The following is a 20,288-nucleotide window of genomic DNA, read 5'->3' as shown; positions in this document are numbered from 1 at the left end:
ATCTTATCCTTTCAGATGGCCTAATTTTTAAATATTTTATGGCGTACGTATAGAGTGAAACAGTAGTAAATAAGTACATTTACAAATTAAAAGTGTACGTATATTCAGGATGAATGCTCATAACTATTTTATTGAGAATGTGCATCAAGCCCAGGATTAAAAAAATTGAAAACCACAGGCTTATCAATCATTGAGAAAAAGGCTGTGCCCTGTGGAGGGCAGAGCACGCCTGGCCCGCTGTTCTTTCCCAGCACAGAGCCCAATGTCTACACTCAGGACACATTCAGGAAATAGTTGCCCAGTGAATGAAGGACTTGTAGTATCTGAAGGACGAGGCACGTTTGGATTCCTTCCTTGCCTCAAATCCGGGTCCGGGTCCTGGAGGATGATGAGCAGTGATTCCTTCGGTGGATGTGTAGCCATAAGTGGTCCACCCCTGGAGTAGATGCCATAGAGCAAAATGCACTGGCGAGACCCTCTGTGTCTCACGGAGCTTAGAATTCCACAGAGGCCACATTGTGTGAACCCCAGCCCGCTGGGGCCCGCTGGGCTGCAGGCGGCCAGGAGAGACCCAGTCCTGGCTAACAAGGAGGTGAGGAAATTTCATCACTTTGGAAGTAGGGCAGCCCTTCTGATCTCTTGGAACCAAACCAGAATGGGAACTCGGATGTGGAGGTGATGGACAGGCGGCCCACAGGCTGTGTCTGTTGTATTTGGCGACACAGGGTCCAGAATGTTTTGACTGTGTTACCAATATTTGGAAATTGCATTTCTCAAAAGCATCTGGAGTGCGGGACGGTTTAGAAGAAAGAGAAGATCTGCCAGTCCTTGGCCCAGGCGTCCCACTGGCGATCCAGAATGGAGCTGAGTCGTCCATGCCCCCTTTTGGTGGAGCCGGGGTCCTGAACCTAGAGCAGATTCCCACTCCTCTCGCGTGTTCCCACATGTGCTCACTCACTCACTTGCTCTCCCCCATCAGTCCAGCCTGGAAACGACTCTGCCAGGGTCACCCAGCTGGTGAGGGCAGAGTCAGGCCAGAAGATCCCATCCCTTGGGGCCATGTGCCCTCCTTGCAGAAGCCTCTGGAGAGAGAGTGTGGGCCCTGCCTGGAACGCGGGCCCCCGACTCTGATTCAGAGATACCATTTAACTGCTCATCCCCAGGAGTCCTCATCTAGAAAACGAGAGGGTCACGCTTGCCTGGAAAGGACCCCAAGAAAGGCTATTGAGAAAAGCTAAACGCTGTCCTCTGTGCTTCCTTTCTCACTTTCTTGGAAACCAGGCGATTTTTCAGCCTCCAAGAGGCCAAAGTGAAAGGAAGGATTGCTCTGATGGAGACAAGGTAACCTTTCTACATCCGGCTCTCACCGCGATGAGTGGTGAGTAATTGGAAAAGTTCAGTCTAAAAGCCACCCTTTAAAAAGAGAGCGAGAGAGAACAAAAGAGGAAGAAATCGCATGCCCAAATTGGTCTCGGTTAAACGTCTCCGAGAGCCACTGCCCGAATAGACTCCAGTCCGCAGTCTGCACGCACTCCCTCTGGGGGAGCATGCACTGGCTGCAGCAGGCCAACCAGAGCCAGGCTCCCCGCCCGCGTCCGCACCTCAGCCGAGGCTGTCTGGAGGGAACCACGTCTTCTCTTACCCAGCGGGGCTCGATTCTGAACTTCATTGTCTGGGTCCTAGACCCCTGGTAAATCCTGGGCCCCATGTTTGTTTGCTGCAACGTATGCACTGCAGTCGAAGGGATGGATGTGGGTGCCTCAGAGGGAGCAGCTTCCCCGGGGGCCACACACTCCTGTAACCACCTGTGGTACATGAAGACGCATCCTCAGGACAGAAGAACCGGGTGTTCTGCCCCCCAAACGTGACCGTGCGGCCCCAGTAGCATATGGGTGGTCAGGATAGGGACCTGGCACTCGGGCAGGACTCTGAAGGCCGAACGCGTGACTGAATTGAGAGTACATGCTAGGTATAGGCCTGCACTCTGCAGACGCAACAGGGGCTAAGGACCCGGCCGTTGTGGAGTGTTCTTTCTGTTTCTAGAACAGGGAGGGGAGAGACAAGTAAACAAGCCATTTCCGACAGTGCTCAGATGTGACAGAGTGGCTGGTGCGGTAGGGAACCACATTAAATACAGTGGCCTCTTCGGAAAGGTGGCGTCTGAGCCGAGATCAAATGACAGGAAGGAGTTGATTGTGGGCACATCTAGGTAAGGAGAGGTCCAGGTCATGAGAAGAGTAGGGTCAAAGGCCCTGAGGCAGGCATAAGTTTGGTGGTTTCGGGAGCAGGAGAAAAGCCAATGTTGTTGGATTAGCCTCCTTCTCCCTGTGTGAGGTTGAAGGCTTGGACAAGGCTGCCTTGATCGAAGGCTTTGGTTTGACTGCATTGCAGAAGTGGGGTGTTGGGGCCTGCGCCCAGGCCTCTCTGTACTGCAGAAATCACCTATTATAGATGGTGGGATGGGTTTGTCTCGTTGGCCCGTCTGTCTCTCCTTGCCTCAGTTGGGGCCCTTCTCCACATGAGGACTGTTAGGGAGGCCTCAAGACGGGACACCAGGCAAAGCAGCTGCCCACCTGCCACGTTCATTCCCCAGTGGGAATGACTGGTGGGTCCGTGAGTTCACGGGTAGACCCTTCTTTAGGACGGTGGGCACAGAGGGGAGAGATCAGGAGCCCTGAGCTGTGGCCCCTGATCGGCTGAGTTAAGAGGTTTGATTGCAGAGTCCTCTTGTGTCTGCAGGGCAGAGGGGGCCCCCATGCCTGCCCGCCAGGCGAGTGTCGCCATCTGACCCACCGTTGCCTCCCTCCCAGCACCTAGTACACAGGGAACCTTGGGTTGGTTGGTGCTGCGCAAGACAGGGCTTGTAAATGCTGAGTGATCAGAGGCACAAGGGGACAAGCTGCCCACTTGGAGCCCCACTCAGCTCACTGCCACCTGTGGGACCTCGGACAGGACACCCCACCCCCGTGGTAGTAAGGACTTGCTGAGTAACCTTGGAGAAATCACATGACTTCCCTGAGACTCATTCTCCGCACTGACAAAACGGGAATGGCAGTGCCTAGCTCCTAAGACTGTTGTGAGATCATGTACAGCAGATGCTCCACATGCTGGGGGGCCCGTAGCCTGGAAGTCCCGGGGGGACGGATGGATATGCTGTGTCGGAAAATTGGTGCTGGTGGTGGGGGTGTATTTGAAAGGCTTTTTTTTGGCAAGAGATTTAGCCCTTTCTTCTTACCTCCAGAAGGAAGAGAAAGAAGCCTGGGGTTTATTCTTATCACAGACCACCCCTTCATCTTGTTGAGACCACACTGTTGTCTGACTCTGGGTCCCTTGGGTGACAGCTGAGATTTTTTCCCCCCTCAGCAGTGCATTGAGCGCAGGTGGAAGAGAAGGCGTGCCAACAAACTTCCCCACGTGACTCGGCACTTCTGCTGGGCCGCTGGCTTCTCCAGCAGACCCAAATAGGAGAGTGATAAGGACTTACGTCCTGGGAGCAGAGGGGCTGAGGCTCTTCAAGGTGTGCCTGACCCCCACTTGGTGTCAGCGTACAGGTCCGAGGGGCAGGCCAGCCTCCCAGTCAGCTCATTAAGCCCCAGAAGCCAGGCATCAGAGGAGATGCACAACTGTCAAGTTCTGCATCTCTGGAGGGTTCTCTGTGCCTCGCCCTCACCTCTCCTCTCACTCCTTTCTCCTGATCCCATCGCTTCAAACAAGGAAGGGAGAGAGAGGAGAATTCATCCCTTTTCAGGAGCAGAGCCCAAACCCCAGCAGCCGCCAGCCAGGGCTGGAGTCCAGTTGGGGGGCACGCAGCGTGTGCGGAGGGAGGAGATCCCCACATGTACACCCGGTGTGTGCGCGCGCACACCACACACACACACATTGTGTCTGCGTTCAGGCCTGTGTGCAGACATGATTTGCATGCCCAGACCTGTTTATGAGGGCTGGGTATAATTGGTTCGCCTCTCTCAACACCTCACACCGCCCCCACCTCTCCCTCCCCTCTCTCCCTCCCACCCCTACACACCTCAGAAGGAATTAGAAACGTGACCACAAACTCCAGGCGTGGAAAAGCCACCGGTCTGCCGGCAGTCACGTGCTCTGGGTGCGGCCGAGGGGGTGGGGCTGTGGCGTGGGGCAGTAATTGGTGAACCCAAGGTGAATGAAGTAATTGGAAAAGTGAGGTGTGAGTTTGTTATGAAGTGTGAGCGTGGTGGGGGAGGGAAGGAGGGCCATGTTTAAAAGCCCGGTATGTCCTCTTTATTCACAGCTTCTGATACAGTAATTGCTATTTTGTGGTTTCTATTATCTACACAGTGGGGAGCGCACGCGGCTCCTTCCCCGAGCAGCAGGGTCTGGGCTGGGAGGGGGTGGGGGGAGCGCCTGGGCGCCCCGTGATTTCCTTCCCTCTCTGGTCCCTGGCGGCCCTGCCGGGCCTCCCCCAGAGACAAGGGTACATGCAGAACTTCCTTCAAAAGCCACTCTTAAAAATGGCTCCATGGACCTTCCTGTCCGATAAGAACCTTAATAATGGCTGGTATTTATATATCGCTTATCTCTAAGGAGCTAAAGGTACTTCATCGATTCCCCCCCCAGCCTTTTTTTTTTTTTGCTTTTTAATTCTCTTTCGATATCGCTCTGAGATCATTAGTACCAGCCTTATATTATCCCGCACAGTCACACAAGCCGGGGCCGGCTGCCTTCCCAGCATTGTTCTTGGGCCGGAGAAGTGGTGGCCGGGGGACATGGCTGGGTCCCCTGGCCACTCTGGCCTCCGGTTTTCTCACCTGGGAGAATAGAGGCAGTCACACTCCTGTCCCCACAGTTGTTATACTCGGAAACAGTGTATTTAAAAAAGGCCTAGCACCTCACAGGCAACCAGTCTTTGGTGGCTGGGGTCACGGCAATAATCACGGTGTCTGAAGCCTCACTGTTCATTTCAGGGCTTCCCAGATATCGGGAAGTTCCTTCTAAGATCTAACCCTAATCTTGCAGCTGCTCCTTAAGTCCCAGCTCTCTCTCGTGCTGTTCTCAGAAGAAAGGGGGAAACATGCTCATCAGGACCATTTCCCTGGTCCCCTTGAAGACTAACAGGATTTCTGAAGCCACTAGAGTCTTCGGACCCGGTGTTCTGTGCCTTATAGATGGGGGCTGCGACCTCCCTAAGGCCCCCCAGCTGCCTGGGACTGGAGCCCCTGACCCATGCACGCATTCCCTCGTGGGTCCAGGACACCCCTCTGCCGTGGCCCCCCTGCCGAGCTCGGAGATGCCACTTCTCCGGGCCACATCAGCACACCGCCTTCAGCCTCTCCTCATCAGCTTTTTTCTCCACCTTTTAATTATTTTCCTTGCCTTTCTCCGGACCCTTAGCTGCTTGCCATGCATAGGGCATCTGCAGCTTGCAGTGCGCTGCAGAGGGAAGAATTAACCTCAGCCATTTCTCTCCCCCTCTCTCTGTCATGCACACACTCACATAGGCTAACTCACCAGAAATTAGACAAGGCTATGAAGAAATCTGGGCAGAGGCCAGTGGGACCATCAAGGGACAGGACTGGAATCCGTGCCAGCAGAGGGGGGGGCAGTTTATACATGGCAGGAGCACAGGGAACTGGGACTCAGTCGCCCTCTCTTGCCCTGCGGTCTTGGGTAAGTCACTGGATCCCTCAGAGTCCGAGCAGGCCATTCCCAGCCGCCCTGCTCTGGCTTCACGCCCGATGGGGCCCCGCCTCCGAAAGAGACCCCCAGTCCCGAAAGTGGCCAGTCCCCATGCTGGTAATTGAAGGACCAATTAAACATTGCCGTGGAAAGAGAGCTCCCGCTTAGCATCAGACCCGCCCAGACTCACATCCAGAACCGCTGCCTCCCTGAGCTGAGTCTCCCCATCCATGAAATGGGGGTGGCAAGGCTACTAACGAACATTTGTGCTGTTGGTACATACCCCACGGCCTGTGTCGCGTCCTCCTCACACAGCCCTCTGGGTGTTAGTGGTAAGGTGCCAGGGGTCACGTCTACAGCCCGGGGCTACCGTGTGCTTGTTCCCAAAATGCCACCAGATGTCCCCTCTGGGCCAGGCACTGGGCTCCTTGCTGCAGATCCCCTGACGAGCAAGATAGATGTGGTTTCTGCTGTTGCAGAGCTGAGCTCCAGCCTCAGGGGAAGGCAGAGAGCGCCCAGGTGTCCACATCACAGTGCCCTGGTTGAGAAGCCCTGACTGCCGGGGGGCCGTTCAGGCCAGCCCGGGGGGGATGAGCAAAGGCTGCTTGGAGTTGAAGCAGTGGTGAAGCCAAGGCCTGCAAGAGCCTGGAGCCTGGGGCAGGGTCGTCCGCACCCTTGTCCGTACAGCACCCAGCATGGCCTGGGCACGTGGGAGGTGCTGGCTAAGGCCTGCTTTTACCAGTCTGAGTCTGACCTCTGTCGCTCTCGGGTCCTCATGGCCATCAGATGCGCCATCCCTGCGGTCCCCACATTTCTCTGAAGAACTTGGAGCCAAAGGACCGTTTATCTGAATGAGCCTACGAGAAAACTCATCTGGCCACTGCTCTCCCTGGCTGAGGCTCTGGGACTCCCACGCAGGAAGAGAGGCAATGCCTGTCATGGGATGCTTCGGCCTTTAGGTGGCAGAATAAAGCAGGGTTTGCAGGCCCCACTCCTCAGGCCCTCCCACCTCACCTTCCTGCTTGTCCCCACCTGCCCAGCCTCTGGGCCCCAACCACACCCCCTCGAGCCCCCTCCGGATGAGCCAGAGCTTCAGCCAGGCCTGGAAGACTGACAGGGCTCGAGGCCTACCCCCTCCACCCCCTCCCCTCCCCGGGAGGCCGGCCTTGTCGCCAGCCTTGGGGGGAGCTGCTAGGGGAGCTCAGAGGAGACGTGCGGATTCATTTTGAGGATTCATAATGCCGCATTTACACACCATCCTGCCTTCAGAAATTGGGCTGGCAGATGCCTGGTCATGCTGGCAGGGCTGCGGGTTAACGCCTCGGATTTAGCTTATATCATTTCACGAGAGCTTATGGCCTTTACTGTGTTTTTACCCAATCGGTCTTTGGCCCTGAAGCATCCTAGGCCGTTGAGTGTATGTGCCGTGTGCCCAGCCAACCACAAGTGTGTGTAGATTTTCAAATAAAATAACACCTCTTCAGATGCCGTACACGTTAAATATTTATCGGTGGCAATTTGTGCATATATATTTGATAAATGGCCATCGGGATAGAGTTGAGGTTGGGGAATGAGACAGGAGAGCCAGAGAGGCCTGATCCTTTTGTCCAGGAATTTCTCGAACGTTTATCTGGGAGGAGAGGGTTGGGGGAGCAGGGGATGGTCCAAGCTGTGTTTACCTGTTTGATCCCTGTCACGGGGAGCCAAGCCATTTTCTTCTCCAGAGCTTTGCCTGACTTTGGCTTAGCAGGTATCAAAACTAAAGCCCGGAGGTAGGGGACGTGGGGTTTAGAGGGAGTAGTTGTGTGTCATTCTGGCACTGAGCGCTGAAGAAACAGCCCGGGGCCCGGGGCTGGGGGCAGAGGCTCATCCTGCTCGCTCCATGCAGACTCGCTGTGTGCTCAGCTCAGCCGTGCAGGCGGATTCAGGTCAGGAGACCCTGCTGACTCCAAGTCCGGAGCCCTGGCCTGTGCACATGTGCAGCCCTGTGCCCTGGCCACTTGTGTGCAGGGCTGCGTGTCCCCTGCCAGATAGCCCCACAGGCAAGGGGAGGCTGAGTGTGCCAGCCTGTCAGAGAGGAACCAAAAACTCTCCATCAGCATCTCCAACCCCGGTCATCCCTCCCCACCCACCGTGATGGCCGGGATCTGAAAGGAGAGAAGGCCAGTCATGCCCCAGAGCATGTGATAGCCGGTGGGGAGGCGACACTATTGTATGGTGTGTGCGTGCTTGTGTGTGTGTGTGTGTCTACACAAACACGTGCCCCCGCAAGTACTTCTCTTTTCTAACCAGAAAGGATTCATGTGTGAGAGTTGGTCCTGCCCTCCCACACACGTACCCCAGCCCCTTTTCAGGCCTCTCTTCTTAAACTGCCGTGTTTTGCCTTTTGTTTCTAGCACCTTCGGGGAGCTGAAGACTGTCCGCTTGCCGAAGAAGATGACCGGGACGGGCACACACAGAGGGTTCGGCTTCGTGGACTTCCTCACGAAGCAGGACGCAAAGGTAAGACCGAGCTCTCCCCCGCCTACCCTATCTGTCCTCTGGGCCCTTAGTAGGAGAAGCAGCTAAACCTCTTAATGGATGAGGGCATGTCGCTGCCCTGTGGGGTTCTCCTGCTTTTTCCCTGACCCTGCTAATTTGTGCAACTCCCTCGGAAGAAAAGGCCCTGGGTTTTGTGTTTAGAGGAGGGGAAGTTCCATGTCCCCTGCCCTCCTCCCCCCACCCCGACGTGACATCTGCAGGAACCTGGGATACAAGGTAGGGAGGCCAATGGGTTTCCCAGGCCTCCCCAGCTCAGACAGAGCTCCCCGGTCGTGAGCACCCTGAGGCGGGCAGCAAGGGAGATGCTGTGCAGCATGGCAGGGGCTGGAGGCCAGCACTTCGGGAAGGAGACATGGCCACCGGGACACACACGTCTTTCCCCTCATCTTCCCACTCGTGGCCGGGGCCTCTCAGTTGTGCTGGTTATAGGTGAGGTCAGCCCAGGCAGGTGTATAAGCACAGCTACAGAATTTTCCAGGATCCTTGGAGACAGAGCACCTTTCATTTTGGAAGCAAGGAAGCCTCTCAGAATTTGGGCTCGGTGCAGCATAAGGGGGAAGGGGGGCAGTCCAGTGGGTGCAGGGCCCAGCCCGGCAGCAGATGTGGGAGCAGAGGCGGTGTGGTCGGGGGTTCGGCTGTGTCTGGGGGCTCCATCATGAGCCTGTGCGTTTCCCCTCTGCTGGCCTCATCTTTCCTCAAGGGTACGGTGAAGCGACGGGCGGGATCCCCTCCATGTCGCACGAGGCGGCCTTCGGCAGAGCAGGGGGTGTTTGTTAGAATCACACCCGTTGGCCTTTAGCGAGCTGCCGTTGCCAGAGGCCCAGTGGGTGGAGCCGAAGGTGACATCTCAGGGACACAGCTGCAGCCTTTGTGGGCCCTGGGAACACGCGCAGGCACAGAGGGCACTCCTGGGACCTCGGGGAGCCTTGCCAGCCACCTTTGTCTCGGCGTCTTGAACTCAAGTGCCTATTTTGTTGACACGTGGCCGCGTTTGTCCGGACATCTGCTCCCCTTTCTTCTCGGCTGGCAGTCTTTCCCTTTGCCTCCTGTGCGTGGCAGCAGGGGACGGCACCCCCTGCGCGCAACAGGCCCTGCCTGGCCCCGGTTCCCGTCCGCGGGGCAGGCACCTCTGGGGGACCCGCGTTGGCTCGGAGGGAAGCCGCCCTCCCGCCGGCCGCTTGGCCTCCCGAGCCCTGCCCTGCACCTCAGGTTCCTCAGCTGTAAGACAGCAAGGGGTACAGAGCCGTTGTTTGATATCGGGGTCCTGCGCCAGATTGTGAGCAGGGGAGAACAGGAGCGGGGAGCCACTCCCCGCCCCCAAGAGCTGCCTCTTCCGAAGGGGCTCCTTAGACTGCCTGAGTTGGAATCCTGGCCCTGCCACTACCTGCTGTGTGACCTTGGGCAAGCGCCTTACTTTCTGTGTGCCTCGGTTTCCCCCTTTATGAGACGGAGATAGGGTTTTCCTCATCGGGCTGTCGTGGGGTTGGGATGGGGTGGTGTTCTTAGGATGGCGCTGGCCCTGGGGCTCCGTCTGTTCGCTGTGATGAGGAGGAAGGTGGTGACGCTGGTCCAAGGGCGCTGATCTAAGAAGGAGGAGGGATGGGACCGAGCAGAGCCAAGAGGCGCCCAAGCCCCGCAGCTGGAAGGCATCCGTCTTCCACACGGCGGCCTCTCTCTGGGGCAGACGTTGCTGTCAGAACGGACGTGGCTCTTGGTGCCGGAGGGTCAGACCAGGTCATGGGCTCCCAGCCTCCAGCTCCAGGTGCCACATCGTGGGGACGCGGTCGGGGCGGTTGTATTCTGGGATCCCTGGGACGGAAGGGGCCCCTCGGGTAGGCAGGGCAGAGCAAGTGCCCGGCTGGGCGGCTCATGGCACCAGAGCCAGGCTGCAGAGGATGTTTCCGAAGGCCCGCCAGCACAGCCCTCTGGTGATTAATGCAGGCCACTCCTCTCACTTCACCGCTTCCCCGCCTTCCATTCTGGGCTCCGGGAGGAGAAAGGGCAGCCGAGGACAGGGAGGACTCAACGCACAGCCCCTCCGGGATTGGCCCCTCCTGCCCCTCAGCTCTGACAGGCGGCCGGCCGGGCTCTGGGGCCACTTCTGGCCCTGGCATCCCCGCACCCCTGCAGCAGCTCTCCCCTGTGCCGCCACCCTATGAGCCGGCCCTCGCCAAAGTGTGAACCCACCGGGAGCGCGTCTTCCCTGCACATAGCCCTTTGCTCTTTTTGCCTCCCGGGGAAGCTGCTTCTCCCTGTCCTTCTCGGTGTCTGTCTGAAGAACTTTATTGTCTTCCGAGTGGCACGTGCAGCGCCCGCCGCTGACCCAGAGCCATGCACGCTGCATGCTGGTGAACAGAATTCTGACTCCTGTACGTGCCGAACCAGCACGAGGGTGGCTGGGAGTCTGAAGAGGGAGCGCAAGGCCGTGGGGAGACACGAGTAGAACACCCCAAGATCGCGGCTTACTTCCACAGGAGGAATTTGTGGGAATGCTAGAGGAATGTGCCTGATCCCCATTCCCATGGCGGGCTTCCCCTGTATGGCTCTCCCCCTTCGGAAGCCCTTGAGGAGGGAGACCTCCTTTAGAAGCCTTTTTGGGGCTTGACTGATTCCCTGACCCACGCGAATCCCTCACCGGGGGCTTCACTCCTGTTGCCTGGCAGGACGCCCTCATGGAGATGGAGGTCGTCACTCTCGGCATCGGCAACCCTTGAACCTGGCGTTGGTGCCTCCCCCCCATTCCCGGGGACCTGGGCAGTGCTCAGATGTGAGGGAGAGGAGAGAGGGGAGAGGCGGGAGGGGGTCATGAACAGCGCACTACACAGCGATGAGTCTGGAAAGCAATGGAGAACTAACGGTTTCTGGGTGGGGCCGGGGCCTGAACCCGGGTATGTCGGCTCCCAGCACAGTGCTCCTTCCCCAGCATCAACCAGCCCATTCATCGGCTGGCAGAGGAGAGAATTAGGCCCCGGTCAGTCCCTAGAGGCAGCCCCTCGGCACTGCCGTCTGCTGGGGCCCCGACACGTGCCCATGCACTGCCCCTGCGCCATGCACTGAGTCCTCCGACCCTTCTCCGCAACACCGTGTCCCACCTCGCACGTGATCAGGGACTTTGTTAACTGTCAGGCTCCTCTGGGTCAAGCACACACCCCCAAACTGGAAAGAGATTCCTGGCACGAGGCTCCACAGAGGCTGTCGTGGCAGAGCTCGGAGTAACCAGGCAACTGATGACAATAGCCAGAGGCTCCCGCGACCGATCGCACCGGCTTTGTATGTGACATGTACATCGCGTGCACATTGTCTCACCCCAACCTGCAGCAGCCCCGGGAATTGGGCAGGAGATTTGCATCTCTCCCTCCCCGTGGCTCCCCACGGCCGCCAGGCTCCATCCGTCTGTGCAGTCACTGCGGAGCCCCGTGGACCGATCCCCGTGGACCGATCCCCATGCACCAACAGGAAGCCCAGCCCTGGCTCCGGGGCCGAGGCGCAACGCTGGAGGAGACCCGTCTCCCCTCATCACGGGCTCACGGGCTCAGTGAGCCGGCACATTCCCCCATCCTAGGATGCTTGTTGGCCCTTGATGTCCAGGCCAGGAAGTGCCAGTCCCTCTGAAAGTGCCAGAGTTCCCTAAAACTCCAGGGGTGATGAGCTGATGTTTCTCGAAGAACCTCCCCCCTCGAGGTGGAGGGGGGCAGGACAGAGGCTGACAAGGGAAGCCTGGAAGTCAAGGACTCGAACCGTCCCAGATGCAGTGGTCTTCCCTGGGTGGCCTGGGTCTGCGCTCACGTGCACAGCTCTCTCCCTGTCTCAGGCGCCACATAGCTCTCTGGACCCTGATGTTTCTAGAAGGGCAGCGTCTGGGCATTGATGAAAACTGTCAACTTCTCAAAGCCTGTCTTTGTCAGGGAGGGTGCTAAGCATTTGCATTCGTCACTCTTCTTCCTCCCAGGACTCCAGGAGGTAAGTGGTGGGTGACATTGGACACCTGAGGACACTGAGGCTCCAAGGAGGTGAAGTCACTGGCCCTGGGGTCATGCAGCCAGGACTGAGCAGAGCCGGCCCTCGTGCCGACCAGATGCCGAAGCCATGCGACCAGGGCCCTCCCTCATGGTCACTTGCTCACCTACACCGAGCGTCAGCCCCTCCTCTCTCCAGCACCCAGCAGAGAGAGGGGCTTGCCAATTAGAGACGTTTCGGTGGGGGTGGGGGGGCAGAGCATCTCTTGGGAGCCCACCCAGGCTGAAATGAGCCCCCCCCCGCACCCAGAGAAGGAGTGAGCACCCCAGGATCAGCCCCACCAGCACACGTGTCAGCTTTCAGCCCCCCGGGCCCAACAGCAGCCTGGCCTCGGAGGAGCCCCCAGTACTACTGGGGTTCTTTCCTCAGCCGCCACCTCCTCTCTTTGCCCAGAGCAGGCTGGTCCCGGAGGAGGAAGGGAAGGGCGGCCCAGAAGGGAAAGGATGCGAGGAACAGACTCGCGGCCCGGAAACCAGAATATTAATTTTTTTCCCATGCATGCGCCTTTAATTTGTCCCTTCCCGAGCCCGCCGTGCCTTTGTACTTTTGCAGTTGCAGCTGGTTTTATTTGCCGCCACTGCTGTTGTTTTAAAAGGTCTATTTTCACATGGAATGTTATCCAATTAGCAGAGCAATGTGTTGGCTTAAATAAACACTTGGGGGGAGCCGGCAGCGGGGAGACGTGATGGCGGCTGGTGTTGGCAGGCAGAGCTGCTCTCGCCGTGGTCAACAACGGTGGCTTTAATTGTGGGGTCGCACCAGTTAATGTGTCCCTGCCCGTTTCTTGCTTCGGCACCCTGCTGGGGGAGGGGGCGGGGGGTGGGGAGTGGACACATGCCCCCCCCCGTGCCCCAGGGCTGGGGTGCTGCTGAGTGTTTTGTAGGGGACCCCCATCGGGCCCGGCCGCACTCATGCTGTCACCTTGCAGACTCAGCCGATGAGGAGGGAGTTTCTGGGTGGGGCCGGGGCCCGAACCCAGGTATGTCGGCTCCTAGCACAGTGCTCCTTCCCCAGCATCAACCAGCCCATTCATCGGCTGGCAGAGGAGAGAATTAGGCCCCGGTCGGTAACCAGCCCCGTGGTGCCCAGGGCCAACCGTGAGGGAGCCAGACGGGGCCTCTCAAGGCCAGGACGGCCGCCTCGGCACCGGGTGCCCGGTGTGGCCCGCGCAGGCCTGCGCCTTCTTGCCTGCCCTATAAGCGATGGTCGCCATCAGGTTATCAGTGATGTGTGCTCAACACATGTTTGCTTAATTGAGTGTAAGGAGGGAGTAGAGCGCAGTCTCCGTGGGGCCTGTGGGAGCGTGGCGGGGTCCGAAGGGAACATCACCCCGTGGAAATGAGGAGGCCATGGATGCAGACAAGGGGCGTCATATCCCCGCACCCCAGGTTACTCATCCATCTGCACGTCGGGAATAATACCGCCCCCCGAGGCAACTGTGAAGATGAAAGGCCAGGCCCAGGCCATGGGACAGGGCACCACAGAAAGGGCAGCAGCGGAGTGGGCCGGGCCCCCGGGGTCGGGGCTGCTGCCTGGCTCTCAGATATTGTCTCCAGACACGTTAACTGCAAGCCCACTTGGGGATGGGGGTTTGGTCCCCACTTTCCTGTTCAGGCAGGTGTGTGAGGTGCGGACCCTCATGCCCGTGGCTCATTCGCAGGGTTTTTACCTCATTCCCATCGTTAGAGCTCAGGGGTAAAAGCATGTTGGAATCCTGAGCCTTGCATTTCAAGGCAGGGATTCAGGCTCAGCCAACACATTTACGGGCTGAGAAGCCAAGGTCAGGACAAGCCCCTCTCCTCAGCCTAGCAGGGGTGCATCCTTCATTTCCAGGGGATAAGCAGTGCCGTGAGGTACCCCTCTGCTCACCCCGTCCCTCCCTCCAGGCCTCTGCCCCCAGGGGAAGGTCAGCTTCCAGAGTTTTCATTCAGATTTATCAAGCAGTCAGTCTACGTTACCCAGGAGAGCTGACCAGCCCAGCGGAGTTGGATGACTTTCTCCCCTCCAGGAGCACTACTCATAACTGGAAAAGCTGTACTACCAAGGGCAGCAGCGGGGACCAGGACTCAGGCCCTTACTGTGTGCCAGGCACTAGGGTAAATGAATCGCTGCCATCTTATTTATTCTTCCTGCAGCTGCAGGAGGTCAGAGTGCCCCCACTTCGCAGCGGAGAAAGTGGTGCCACCTCAGGTCACCAAGCCGGAAGGCAGCTGGGCCACACTGTGGGCCCCACTTGGAGCCCAAGGCCGTTAGCAGGCAGCACTGCCTCTGCCTGGCCGCTTCTGACCGTTGGTGACCTGACATTGGTTCTCTTCTCCCGGGGGCTCCTTTATCTCTCCAGAGGTCAGAGGTGGTGCTCACCTTTGTGTCCCCCACCATAGCGTTGGCTCACAGTGGGTGCTCCAGGGATGTCGAGTGGAATTGGACAGAGCTGCGCAGATGAACGCAGGAAGGGGAAGAGGCACATCTATTTGTTTGAGAGACGGAGTCGCCGAAGCCTGGAACCAAGGCCCCCCGGCTGTCTCTCTGAGAAACTTGTCCTCAGCTCCCCGGTATCCTCACTTGCAGTGGACCGAGGTGCCGAGTGGGGTCCCCCGGTCCCCCAGTCCCATGCCAGGAGCTCCACTCATCCCGGGGACCAGCTCCCACCTGCTGGCAGGACGTGCCAAGAGCTTGCTTTGGGGATTATGGGCACCAAGAAGCAGGGACGAGAAGGTTCTGCCCCTCAGAGCTCAGGATGCTGCCCAGAGAGACGCCGAGCATGCCGGCCTGGCAGACCCTCCTCCCAGCAACACAACCCCCACGTTCTTCAGCCACCTCTGCAGAGAGAAGGAGCCAAGCCCCCAGCGGTCCCTGCCAGGGCCCGGAGCTCCCGCTCCCGTCACTCAGTCCCGGGCTCCTGGGCACAGGGGGTCGCTCTTGGCCGTCTTAGGTCACACTTGCTCCAGGCATCGGGGGCGCAGATGGCAGATGGCTGGGCTTAGGTTGCCGTTGTCCATGCTCAGGTGGATTTGACGTCTGCGGAGAGAGGCAGCCCTCCCACTCTGCAAGACACAGAGCAGAAGGGGCCGAGAAGGGCCTGGACTTGCAAAGACAGGAGTCCTGTCCTCGGGCCCGGGCCAGGAGCCACGGGCGCATGGGCCGGGAGTCCGGCCAAGGGCACCGAGTGGACTTTTGTTGCCGGGAGGAGGAGGTCTGTCTCCAGGGAGCGCTGCAGAAAGGTCAGGCAAGTGCTGTGCTGGCAGCCTTCCAGCGCCTTCCCTGTTCCGGAAAGATGGCTGCCAGCCCCGGTCACCGTCTAGCCCTGGTAGATCTCCTTGCGGGGTGGGGGAGGGGGGTGTTGCAGAAGAGGCAGCTGGGGGCTAGGGCTCTCGGAGCCCACAGTTGGTGGCTCAGGTCAGAGGGGATCCAAGGGGTGTGATTCTGGGACAGCCAAGCCAGGGAAGCAGACGACAGCAGTAGCTAGCCTGCACTCCAGCCAGACCTGCCCCCGCTGGCCTCAGGACGCCTCAATTCTCTGAGCGGGGCCAGGCCCCGAGACCTGCTGTCCGAAGGGAGAAGTCCATCTGCCCCGGGTCAGCAAGATGGACTTGGGGCAGCCATCTGGGTCAGCAAACAGCCTCCTCCCTGATGATCCGAGAGGGATTTATGGAGGAGTAAGTAGGGCTCGGGGACTTGCCAGGGATGCTGACGCCCCCAGGGGCCAGTGACAGTGGGAGCTGTCTGAGAGGGGCCCGGTAGGTGCTCCGGTCCTGGAGGGAGGGAGGGAGCAGGGAAAGAAATGCCCCCACCCCCTTTCCTCCCTCCCTCCAGGACTACTGGCACCTCCCGATTGCTCACCTGAAACAGAAACCAGAGTGTGAGAGCCCAGTTATATGGCCCATGGGAGTCAGCTGCAAAAGCCAGGAGAATGTTCCAGAAAGCAGGAATAGCCCGCACTGGCCATCGGATGATGAGAGGAAGTGGCTGCAGAGAGCAGGGGCTCTCCCTTTCCGTGGCAGTCTCCTCCCGGGCAAAATAATGCACCCTTAGAGTTCCACTCTGGATCTTCGGGCTTCTGCAGTGACCCGAGCAGGTGGTGTGTACCCGAGTCCTGGTGGCATGGGCTGTTCCTGTCCCCTGAGGTCCCAAAGTCATACCCGTTGGGAGCAGATCTTCCCCTCTCCGTTGCCAGACACAAGACCGTGTATGCACCAGGTCATGTCCTAATCGGAAGGCAGAGCATCCCATGCATATGGGCAGCTGAAGACACGAGCTCCTTGCTCCTCTGTCTTTCTTGGTCTGTATCGTAGGGGTGTGGAGGGACCACAGCAGGATGTTTAAGCCAGCCCTCCGTCTCTGGCCAGGACCAATTTGAGCGTCCCTTCCAGGCTGCAGACCCTCGGTGAAAGAGCTCCACGGTTGGCTCCGTGAATACGGTAGCCTCCCACCCCGCTATCCACAGTTTGTTACCCACGGTCAGCCATGGTCGAGAAGCAGGTGGCCCTCCTCCGGAGAAGGTCGGTGTAGCCTCACACGACATCAGACGCCCATGTCATGCACCTCGCTCGCTCCATCTCGTCACCCAGGCACGTTACCCTCTCACACTGTCACACGAAGAAGGGGGAGTTCAGTACAGTAGCATATTTTGAGAGAGACCACATTCACGTAGCTTTTATCACAGTTTATTGTTATAATTGTTCTAGTTTATTAGTGGTTATTTTTGTTGAATCTCTTACTGTGGTTAATTTATAAACGAAACTTTACTATAGGTACATCTGTATAGGGAAAATATAGTATGTGTGGGTTCCATACCGCCTGTGGGTTTGGGCATCCACTGGGGTCTTTGAATGTATCCCCCACAGATAAGGGGAGCGACCATGCTCCCTGGGCACAGTCTGTCCTGAGCACTCCTAGGGGCAGCAAGGAGAGAGGCCTTCCCTCCCAGGTTCAAGGCTGAGCCGAGGAGGCCAGCCCACAGGCAGGTGTTCATGGGGCCGGTGCTGGGCTGGAGGCCACGCGGGCAGGGCACAGGCAGGGCAGCCGGCTTTCATCTCTGTGAGGAGAACAGGGTATGCCCTGGGCCACCAGCAGTTTGGCTGTGACGAGGGAGCCCTTCCGCGGCCAGAGCGGGTTACAGAGGCCCAGGGATGGAAGGTACAGAGTCTGAAAGAAGCGAGAAGGAAGTTGACGTGCATAGGGACCTTGGCCGGCGCCTGTTTTCCTTTCATTGAAATGGGAGAATAATGTCTGTTCTCATGAGTAGGTTGGGATCATAAGCTTAGAGTTCCAACCCAGGAGATCCATAAGCCAGGGGAAGAGGAAGGCCCTTTCATTCCAAGGGAAGAAAACAGGCAGCAGAAGCAGGATTTGGAGAGAAGCACCAGGCCAGGAATGTCTAACTCCCCGCCTTTTCTGAGACACCCTCATTGCACCGACTCCTGGGCACCCCCAGATGAACGAGGCCCTGAGAGCTGATTTGGCAGAGGTGTGCTCTGCCCGCAGCTGAGGTTCAGAACTCCTGGGAGGAAGGTGGCGTGGGTCTCAGTAGGCACAGAGGCCGGGGAGGAAGCTGCTGGTGGGCCCTAGGCCAGAGAGGCCAGGGCTGCACGTTCCCCTGTGCTGTGCCTGCAACCTTCCGTGTCTTCTGCACTAGCCTGAAAGCCCCTTGAGGCCTGGGCTGTGTCCTCCTCCTCACCCACCCCCTGCCTTCTAGGATCCCCGAAATACAACAAGCTCCCCTTAGGCTCTTTTAATGAAATACGACTACTCTGGATCGCCCAAGGCCGCTTTTAGCCTCGAGTCGCCGTCCCTGCGGCGTGCAACAGTCTGAGGCCCCTGGGTTGCAACTAGCCAGGCCGCGGGCACTCAGGAAAGCGGCCTGGTCTCCTGTGAGCCGGAGGGGACTGGGACGAGGGAAGCTTAGTCCTGCCGTTTTGGGAGAACCACGTGCTATGCTCCAACGCCAAATGCACGAGAGCTTTTGTGTCCCACCGAACATTGCTCCTGCTCTTTGGTGGCGTAAGGGGGGCAGAGGGCATCCATAATAATAATAACAACAACGGTGCTCTAAATGTTAGACTTCACAGTTCACGGGCTCCTCCTATCCATTTGCTGCGCCGCCACTCAAAGAAACAGGTCCCAGAGACGTTAAGCAGCCTGCCCAAGCTCACACGGCTCGTAAGTGGTGCAGTGGGGATTTGAACCAAAGTAGCCCAGGCCCAGAGCCCCCAGTCTTAATGGCTGTGCCGCCTCACCTCTGGAGTTTGCAAAGCCCTTCCAAAGAGGGGATGAGAATTTGGAAGGCTTTCCATCAGAGGCAAGAGAGGAGAAGGGAGTGTCTAGCAACTGCTACAGTGAGCCGAGCCCTCTGCAGCCTTGGTGGGGCACAGCAATGGAGAACGGGTCTCCAGGGGTGGGAAGGAAACACCAGTCTGAAGGCTGCACGCAGAGGGAGGCCGGGGTGGGGGTGCTTCACCCGAGCCCACCTCCCAGGCCCCCCCCTCCCTCGCTTCTCTCTGCGGCTGAGCTCCCACCAGATGCAGCCTGGTGGCCGCGCCCGCCCACCTGCATCCCCGGGACCGCAGCTCCTCGGGGACCCGGGCGCCACAAAGAATACCCACCACGCCAGACTCCCGACTGACTTCTCTCCCCATCTTAAAACCCCAGCTCCCGCAGTCAGGCTGTTTCTCTGCCATGCCAGCTGAGAACGCGTGTGTTTTAAAGCTCTGAATGGGCCATTTCGGCTCAGAGTCCAGATGCATTTTTATACCCGCATGGAAAAAATGCAGAGGCTCCGCTGGCAGTCAGAAAGAGTTTTTTAAATTAAAGTCAAAAAGAAAAGGGGAAAAAAAAAAGTTTCCTGCACCTGGCCTTTCTCAGAAAAGCACAGCTGAGAACAAAGCGTTTCTGTGCTTTGACTACGTCTCATTTTATTTTATTTTTTTTATTATTTTTTAAGATTTTATTTATTTGTGAGAGAGAGAATGAGAGACAGAGAGCATGAGAGGGAGGGAGGAGAGTCAGAGAGAGAAGCAGACTCCCCGCCAAGCAGGGAGCCCAACGCGGGACTCGATCCCGGGACTCCAGGATCGTGACCTGAGCCGAAGGCAGTCGCTTAACCAACTGAGCCACCCATGCGCCCCACATGTCTCATTTTAAAAAGATGCGTGTCCCACCCAACCTCCCACCAGTGCTTTTCAGGTTCGGTTGTTGGTGGAATATCCGCTGCGGGCGAACCCCTGGGCTTGTTGCGTGTTCATCCCATAATTAGCCCATTTTACAGATGAGGAGACCGAGGCTCCCAGTGGGGTACTGGCCTTACCGAGGGTCACCTCGACCGCCGTAACAAAGTACCACAGGCTGGGTGGCTGAAACCAACAGAAATTGACTATGTCACAGTTCTCAAGGCTAGGAGTCCAAGATCAAAGGGGCAGGAGTTGTTGGGTTCCTTTCAAGGGAAGTCTTTTCCCCACCTCTTCCCCAGCTTCTGGTGACAGCGGCATTCCTCAGCCCGTCTCCACGGGGCACCCACCCTGCATCTGTCTTCACATGGCCACAGTCGTAGTGGATTAGGGGGCCCGCCTTCTCTAGGATGCCCTCACCTTCGCTGGACTACATTTGCAAGGACCTATTTCCAAATCGGGTCAGAACCCGAGGTACCAGGGGCTTGGATTCCAGCATCCGTTCTTGGGGGGAACACGGTCCAGCCCGTAACAGTCATGCTGAAGGTGAGGGCCAGAGGTGGATCGGTTCCGGTGTGGAGCTCTCCTGGGCACGCACTGCCTCCTTGCAGCGTGGAGGAAGCAAGAGGGATGAGCCCCACAGCCCCTCTTCTCATACCACAGGGTGCTGACTGCAGCCCAGAAGCACAGACGAAGATGCCACCCTTAGCCACTGTTGCTTCCCGTGCTGACGGGCACCCGGGGCTGGCCTTGTCCACACCCACCACTGACCCGAGGCCTCTCTGCTAAGAGAAGGAAATTGCAGATGTGATAAGTTGGTAGTAACAGCACAACCAGGACGAGAGCTAGCATCTATTGAGCACTTACTATGTGCCCCCACGCTGTTGTAGGCGCCTTCCATGTTAACTCTTTCTC

The 20,288-nt window shown here is 58.1% G+C and overlaps 1 protein-coding gene across 2 annotated transcripts in view; it reads left to right on the top strand.

Moving 5' to 3' along the window:
* RBM19 (RNA binding motif protein 19) overlaps positions 1 to 20,288 on the top strand; it is a 134,308-nt gene that overhangs the window by 78,425 nt on the left and 35,595 nt on the right. For both annotated transcript variants that reach the window (XM_035017059.1, XM_035017060.1), the window contains exon 22: positions 8,049 to 8,154. In XM_035017059.1, the coding sequence (XP_034872950.1) occupies positions 8,049 to 8,154 (106 nt within the window). The remainder of the gene's footprint in view (positions 1 to 8,048; positions 8,155 to 20,288) is intronic.

Source organism: Mirounga leonina, unplaced genomic scaffold (genome assembly GCF_011800145.1).
Source record: "Mirounga leonina isolate KUSES-001 unplaced genomic scaffold, KU_Mleo_1.0 Mir_171, whole genome shotgun sequence".
Lineage (NCBI taxonomy): Eukaryota > Metazoa > Chordata > Mammalia > Carnivora > Phocidae > Mirounga > Mirounga leonina.
The sequence above is the reverse complement of the archived record's forward strand: the minus strand, read 5'-3'. Positions and strand labels throughout refer to the sequence as shown.